This window comes from Dreissena polymorpha, chromosome 14 (genome assembly GCF_020536995.1).
Source record: "Dreissena polymorpha isolate Duluth1 chromosome 14, UMN_Dpol_1.0, whole genome shotgun sequence".
Classification (NCBI taxonomy): domain Eukaryota; kingdom Metazoa; phylum Mollusca; class Bivalvia; order Myida; family Dreissenidae; genus Dreissena; species Dreissena polymorpha.
Window position 1 is genome coordinate 48,903,180 of NC_068368.1, and position 8,391 is coordinate 48,911,570.

At 37.1% G+C, this 8,391-nt stretch overlaps 1 protein-coding gene across 2 annotated transcripts; it reads left to right on the forward strand.

Annotated features, from left to right (window-relative positions):
- The first annotated feature begins 739 nt into the window (after positions 1 to 739).
- LOC127857539 (uncharacterized) lies at positions 740 to 8,391 on the forward strand. Of its 2 annotated transcripts, XM_052393978.1 has the most exons (5): positions 740 to 980; positions 3,134 to 3,185; positions 4,982 to 5,128; positions 6,138 to 6,250; positions 7,640 to 8,391. In XM_052393978.1, exons 1-5 carry the CDS (start codon positions 856 to 858, stop codon positions 8,340 to 8,342), a joined length of 1,140 nt encoding a protein of 379 aa, XP_052249938.1. In that variant the 5' UTR covers positions 740 to 855; the 3' UTR covers positions 8,343 to 8,391. The 2 variants fall into 2 exon arrangements, with proteins under 2 accessions (XP_052249938.1, XP_052249939.1); XM_052393979.1 differs by lacking the exons at positions 740 to 980; positions 3,134 to 3,185 and adding an exon at positions 3,351 to 3,564.

The window sequence follows — 8,391 nt, forward strand, 5'->3', positions numbered from 1 at the left end:
ATTTCGGATTGTCAGACGTGTCAGTGTCAGAAGACTAAGCGCTCACCAGAGCAAGGCTGAGTACCTGCCGGAGCAGGCCCAGCTGGTGCGAGAGGGAACAACTATGTTAATCTTGACCAGCAGCTTTGCCAAATTGACAGCTCTGGTATGAATACGACCAGCGGTAATTGCTGATACTTATAATTATTATGATTTAACTGCTTACGATTATTAAGATGATAATGATGATGATTATTATGATGTAATTGAATTATTAATAAAATGAACAACTTATATGCGGAAATTATGTATTATGTAATTATAGTAAATTAATGTATTGTGTTGTTAAGACGTATGTATTCCATATTGTTATAACTTTAAAATTATCCAAATATATGTTATAGAAATTTATTTGTAATTTGTTTTATTTTCAAAGCCGCCTAAGACTCTCGTATTTATTCTTTAATAACGCCTCATTTTGACGACGATAAACCTGAAGCAAGAGAATCTGTTTTCAAATGGAATGATCTTCAATTAAGATAATATAATACAGTAATAAACAATATTCCATAGTTTTAAAGAGTTTCGACCAACATATTTTCAACGATTTATTCAAATAAAAAATAGCGCCGAAAAAGCCTGGTAGTTGGGCCGAATGAGCCTGAAAAAAACGGGGCCGAAAGAGCCGGCAACCACTCATTCTATACATAGATGGGGCGAGTCGTTAAGGGGGCGAGTCGTTACATTACCAGATGGTGTCATTAAGACCGGTGTGTACACAATGGACAACCACTCTGGATGATGGCGCATATATTAGTCATACGCGGCCTTTAGTCGTACTACATTTACATCGCTAAACTTGGCACCGCCCTCAAGATGATCTTTAGCAGATATCGACATTCTTTAATTTTTCATACGAGACTATTGTTTTGTACAGCTACGCAACACTTAAATATCAATGACTCAAAAATTATGACAAAAATAATGACAAAGGGAAACAAGTATGTTATTGCTTTTAAGTTTTACGACTTTACTTATTGTATGATAAAAGGATAAAATCAACAATATTTCTAATGGCAAGACCTATGCAAATCTTAACCAATCATTTCATAAGCTTAAGAATCAAGATACAAATTTAAAGATGACAAACGCCCTGCATGTGGATATGTAAACCAATCAATATGGAGATAATTCTAGTCAAGCCCAGACAACACTGGCATAGCGCCTCCTAAAATGGCTTAAAATAATGGCTTTGATTCTAAAGCCAAAGTCTCACTATTGCCGGTAGAGCCTCTGTACATCCCGGTTTGCTATGGCCGGTCGACCGATGAGAACCAGGATGCTTCATAGAATTTTTTTTAAGCTGACACACTATTTCTCGGTGCCGCCGTTGAAGCTGGTCAACAACCCGGCCGAGTCCTGAGTCCCTGGACTAGCTACGGTTTATCGCGGTGAAGTTGTTTCCGTAATGCCCAGGTGGAGCCGCGGTAAAAGCTGGTAGGGTCCTGGCAGAGCACCGGCATACACCGGGGCTATACCGGCATCAGACCCTGGCAGAGCTATGGCAACACCCCGGTTTAACCCCTGTTGTCGCTGGTAATGCCCAGGCGGAGCCCCAGTGGTGTTCCGTCAGAGCGCTGGTTAACCCATGTACCGTAGCTATACCAAGACTGCCGGCATTCACCGGGGCAACACCAGCGACATTGGGCGTTGCCATAGCTCTGTCAGGGTCTGTATGGGCCTCTGTGGAACTATGGTGCTGTCCGGGTTGTTCCCGGTGCTGTCCCGGTTGTTGCCAGTGCCGCGCCGGTAATTGCCTGTTCATCCCGGAGGTATTAAACATTTAAATACTTTCCTAGTGGAGCCCGGGTTGTTCCCCGTTGTCCCCGTTTCATCCTGGTCGCCAGTGTGGAGCCCTGGTTCATCCAGGTAGAGCCCCTGTTCATCCTGGTAGATCCCGGATCACTCGCCGGGCTCCACTGGCATCATAGTGAGACTGGGCCTTTACAGACCGATTCATACAAGTTTTTACTAAAGGAAACACCCCTAACTCAATCTTAGTATAAAGGCAAGACCTATATTTTCTACTGTGTTATTTTAAAGTTGGTAAACCAAATATTGTAACGAAGAATTGTGCAGCTGAACCAGCCCCAACCATTATATATTTTACATCGATCATTGACCAAGGAATTTTTTTTTGTCTGAAGTATATTACTTTCTTACACTGCAGAATTAAACTTTATTTTTTAACATGAACATGTCACATTCCTGGTTTGGAAATGAAATTTTGTTTGATGAAAGATATGAACACCTAGTGGATATAATCCCTTTTCTTAGATAGTTGTGTGTTATTACCATGACCATTATCATAAAAATACCCAATTCCTACTTTGCTGTACTGAACTTTCGGGCATTTGATTGTTTTAAAACAATAGAATTCCAGATATTAAATGGATGGGCATTATGAATAATTTGCTTCTTTATTAAAAAGTTACCAATAGTCTCAATATGCTTAAAACATTGAGAACAAACTGAAATACTATGATGTAATTATTTTACCAGCATAAACTTTTATGTCCTGGTAAAAAAACACACTGTTTTGAACCAAATAAACCCAAACTCTAGCTGTGACTGTGTTATGTTTTATTACATTTCTTTTGTTGCTACTTAAAATTTACCCAATTGTCACATAACATTCATACCGGTATATAACTTTTATACGCCCCTTTTAAAATCGGTGAGATCCTGCCTTTTTCCACTATGATGTATGATTCCTATTTCAAACAGTTTTACGTTGATCATCATTTAACTTGGATACAATTTTTCTAGGCATAATATCTCGGTCATGTTTTATAACCAGCTAGATCACACTTCAGAATTATGGCCCTTGAATTATTAAAATTACCATTTTTAATGTGTCTGTAGTTTAATTAAAATAGTTTTTAACGTATTCTAATAAAATTTGCTGACAGAGTTTGTGGACATTTAATTTCCACTTATTCGTATAACCAGTTACATGTAGATTGACTAAAGCACGTATACCCTTTCTGTTCTCTTATGCAAGACTGTTTAACACACCATTTAAATGGGCCTATTTTGTGACAATTAAGCACTATGTTTTGTTATGTTTTATTAGAATTTTTCTATTTTTCAGAAAGAAAGGTAAATGGTTTGCACCGACACAGATAAAGGATACAGGTTCGACAGTAAGTTAACCTTTTGGTATCTTCGGCAAGCTGCAATCTGGGGGAAACGTAACAGCTTGAATCTGACTTAAGATTAAATAAATAATTAAATACAACTGTTTGATCATTTTCATGGATTGCTTAAATTGTTAATTAGTGAAATTCCATCAGACAGTGCACATGATAAATATTATTCTATATGTTAGCTTAATAGCCAAAACAACAGTTTTGTAAAAGAAATTTCCACTTACATTACATAACACATTTTCTGATAAAAGCCTATTTTATAATAAAATTTGATTATCTATTTCATAATAATTCACCAAAAGATGTTAACGGACGACTTGTGACTCAGTGATCAGGGAAAAACATGTAAAAGCGCCTTTGAACGCACCCGCGAGTATGAAAAGGGCGCTATATAAATGTGGTATAAAACAAAACAAAAAATAAAATAAAATTATTCATGCAGTCATAATTACAGTGAACCTTTTTTGGATTTCACTGTTGTACATCTATTTCATAATAATTCACCAAAATTGTTCATGTAGTCATAATTACAGTAAACCTTTTTTGGATTTTACTGTTTGTTGTACATTTAATTATGTGTTTGGTATACAAATATATACATTAGTCCCAGTCTACAATGCAAAGAAACTTGAAACAAAATAAAAATGTGATCTCTTCATGTAGGAGGATGAGGACACAAGTGAATGTTTCTTTCATTTAATTTCAATGTATTATTTACAGGTATTTACAGGTATATTGAATACACTATTTTTATACGCCCGTCTATGACGGGACGTATTATGGTATACCCCGCGTCTGTCTGTCCGTCTGTTAATGTCGTACGCTACGTCAAATATCCTTTGACAGATTTTCTTCAAATTTTAACACAATCTTAATATTGATAAACCCTGATCCCCTTTCGTTTTTGACGGAATTCTGAATTGTCGTTCCAGAGTTATGGGACTTTGTTCGTCAAAATTTCGTGATTTCATTGAATGTCCTACTGTAGCTCAAATATCCTTCAATGGATTTTTTTCAAATTTCAACACAATCTTAATATTGATAAACCCTGATCCCCTTTCGTTTTTGACGGAATTCTGAATTGTCGTTCCAGAGTTATGGGACTTTGTTCCTCAAAATTTCGTGATTTCATTGAATGTCCTACTGTAGCTCAAATATCCTTCGATGGATTTTTTTCAAATTTCAACACAATCTTAATATTGATAAACCCTGATCCCCTTTCGTTTTTGACGGAATTCTGAATTGTCGTTCCAATTTATGGGACTTTGTTCGTCAAAATTTCGTGATTTCATTGAATGTCCTACTGTAGCTCAAATATCCTTCGATGGATTTTTTTCAAATTTCAACACAATCTTAATATTGATAAACCCTGATCCCCTTTCGTTTTTGACGGAATTCTGAATTGTCGTTCCAGAGTTATGGGACTTTGTTCGTCAAAATTTCGTGATTTCATTGAATGTCCTACCGTAGCTCAAATATCCTTCAATGGATTTTTTTCAAATTTCAACACAATCTTAATATTGATAAACCCTGATCCCCTTTCGTTTTTGACGGAATTCTGAATTGTTGTTCCAGAGTTATGGGACTTTGTTGAATGTCAAGGAGACGGCGCTCCATGCTCATGTACTTATAAAATAAACCATGTATTCAAATACAAATAAACTGAAGTAAAAAAATTATTCAAAGGGTTATTTATTACCTTACTACTTCATTGGCGAACGACGGGCGTATCATGCGCTCATGGCGCAGCTCCTTATTATTATCTGCATTAATTTTTATTCTCTTGATAGGTTGGAAATGAAGCTGTGAAAAAGACTAGGAATAGGAATTCTGAAGAGACGTTTACACGTCAGGTGTGGATGAACAGTGTCCTGCTTGAGGCAATTCTAGGGATCCTGAACAGTGGAGAATTTGACATACACTTTCATGTTGTAAAGGTTTATTCTTTTTTATTCAGTTTGAAATTGTTTCTTAATGCCCCCACAAAGTGAGAGGCATTAACCCTTTGTATGCTGGGAAATTTTGTTGCTAAAGTGTCGTTTGCTGAATTTCTAAAATTAGAAATTTCTTCGATTTTTTTTAAAGAATACTATCAGAATAACAAACAAGTTGGATCCTGATGAGACGCCACGTTCTTTTGCGTCTCATCTGGATCCAAACTGTTTGCAAAGGCCTTCAAAATTCGGTTCCAGCACTGAAAGAGTTAATATTGCACTTTTCTGTCTGTATGTACATCCTATATGTGCGTGTATCCATCTTATCTTGTCCAGATCAGAAGTTAACCATCTACATGTAGCGGTCAATTTTAAAATAGCATAAGTTTAACAAACATATGGTGGAGAAAGCTTGTCACTCACTGAAATTTGTCCCTGGCTAAATGCTAGGTCTGATTTAGGGGTCACGGTTAAATATAGATATACTTCAAACGTGTCACAACATGTTTCCCATGGGATCTCTTTCTGTTGCTTTTTTATTATTTTATTTTATATTTCAGCATTATCATATTTATTATTGCTGTTCTCTGAAATAAAGAGATTTGCAGTTATTATCTTTAAACGTTGTGTTTAAAAGTCAATGTAATCCAAGTTCATATAATACTATGTGGGTATATACTGGTACGTGGGTGTTGTCTTTGTCACATTTTAAATATAATTAATATGCATAATAGAAGCAGTGGCTTCCATTAACAGCAATTTTAACAATAAACATGCAATATTAATTTCTATAAAGCTTTGCAATACAAGCAAGAGGCTCATCATGTCCTGTAAGTTAACATGTAATTAATGTCCTTCAAACTCTACATCTGGTTCTGTTTAATGATTACTTTGCCCTCTGTGCCTTCTGGGCTGCAAGTTGGATCACTGAGCAGGATTCAAAATGTTTATACATGTATAATTAAGAATTATATTGAATAATTATGAAGCTAAATGTATGCTATATCTGTAGGTGGAGATGGTTCATGATTTCTCTGCCCTCAAGGTGTTCTGGAAAGCAAGTGGGAACACTGAGCAGGATTCAGCTCTGCAAGTAACACTTGACCAGAAGGCTGGCAGACTCAGGTATGGTAGATGTAATGGTTGTAGAAGGATGTACTTAATATTTCAATGAATAATGATTGTCTCACCTATTGCTACTTTGAGTAGTCAAATACTGCAGTTTTGTTCCTAATCTATATTGTTTGATGAGCTGTTTCACTTTGTTAAGTTACTTATCATTTCAGTGCACTTTGATACTATCCACACATTTTCTGAAATCAAATATTATTGCTTGGTACATTCTTTGCAAAGCTCATGCTTTTCTTTTAATAATAATACTGTTTAATTATTATACCCCCACAAACGAAGTTTGGGGGGTATATAGGAGTTAGCTTGTTGGTCGGTCGGTCTGTCTGTCGGTCTGTATTAAGTGTCCGCTCTCCAATTCAAGTTGTTTTCATCCGATCTTCACCAAACTCGGTCAGATGTTGTATCTAGATGATGTCTAGGTCAGGTTCGAATATGGGTCATGCTGGATCAAAAACTAGGTCACGGGGTCACTTAGTGCGTTTTTAACAATTGAGCATGGTGTCCGCTCTCTAATTCAAGTAGTTTTCATCCAAGTTTCACCAAACTTGGTCAGAAGTTGTATCTAGATGATGTCTAGGTCAAGTTAGAATATGGGTCATGCCGGGTCAAAAACAAGGTCATTGGGTCACTTAGTGCGTTTTAAATATTCAGCATGGTGTCCGCTCTCTAATTCAAAAAGTTTTTATCCAGTATCTTCACTAAACTTGGTAAGAAGTTGTATCTATATGATCTCTACGCCAAATTTGAACATGGGCCATGCTGGGCCCAAAACTAGGTCACGGGGTCACTTAGTGCGTTTTTTAACATTCAGCATGGTGTCCGCTCTCTAATTCAAGTAGTTTTCATCCGATCTTCACCAAAGTTGGTAAGAAGTTTTATCTATATGACCTTAAGGCCAAGTTGGAACATGGGCCATGCCAGATCAAAAACTAGGTCATGGGGTCACTAAGTACGTTATACACACTCAGCATGGTGTCCGCTCTCTAATTCAAGTAGTTTTTATCAGATCTTTACCACGCTTGGTCAGAAGTTGTATCTAGATGATGTGTAGGTCAAGTTTGAACATGGGCCTTGACAGGTCAAAAACTAGGTCACGGGGTCACTTAGTGCGTTTGAAACATTGAGCATGGTGTCCGCTTTTTTTGTGAAGACAACATGCAAAATATTCTGTGTCAACGTGGCATGTGGGGGTATTCGTCACGTCTGTGACAAAGTTCTAGTTTTATTTCTGGTTTGTTTATATTCAAACAAAACTAATGACTTTCAATACTTGAAGGATTTGATTCCTTCAATTAACTTTGAATTATCCTACTTTGGTGGTACATAGTAATCTTATATAGTTGTCAGTCATCATGTAAGTAAGAAAAGTAACATTTTCTACAGACACCTGCTGATAGAGTCACGCGTATGTGGCCGTGTGCCTCCTGTATGCTTCATCAAGGACCTGTCTTTAGCCCGGCTCAAGCAGGTTGAAGATCTGTTCAAGAATCTGGACACTGGACCTTCACACAGGGAACCAGACTTGTCCAGTGTGCAGGGCCCAGCTGGCCTGGGTGACCATGACAACATGAGCAGTCTACTGAATGCACGTGGGAAGTTGGGGAACCTTGATATCGACTTCCTCATCAGCCAGTCTGCAGCTGTGAGACCTCTACATGGTGGCAATACAGATGAAAGTAACAGAGTTTGTGATATGCAGAGTTTTTACTCACAAAATATAGTAATGGATTCAGAGAAAGCAAGTATCAGTGTTGGTCTTAGTGGTAGTGGTAAAGTATTTAAGGTATCAGAGAAATCAAATATCAATGTAAACGCTAAACATTCAATTGATAAGTTTGAGATTGAAGATCTGAGCGTTCCTATACGACAAGATATGTATGGGCTACAGCATGATGTGCTGATGCAGAAGGTCTTAGATGCCAAAAGCTCAGTTCGTAGGCAGCCGTACATGGAAGCGAAGGAATCAGGGGACGAAGGGGATTTGTTGAAGTTCAAGAGAGACAAAAATAAGGCATATACTGTGAAGAAGATATCAAAGAGAAAATTGGAAAGAATGAGTAGGAAGGGAATTGATGAAGAATACTAGGAATCAAAATGTTATGTAATATGTTTTCATGATAAACAGTATTACTTTT

Bases quoted from the DNA above. Each gene is read 5' to 3' on its own strand.
- LOC127857539 (XM_052393978.1), top strand. From the start codon at position 856: ATGATCTTTAGCAGATATCGACATTCTTTAATTTTTCATACGAGACTA. The intron at 981-3,133 runs GTATGTTATTGC...TCTATTTTTCAG, and splicing joins ATAATGACAAAGGGAAACAA to AAAGAAAGGTAAATGGTTTG. The intron at 6,251-7,639 runs GTATGGTAGATG...CATTTTCTACAG, and splicing joins CAGAAGGCTGGCAGACTCAG to ACACCTGCTGATAGAGTCAC.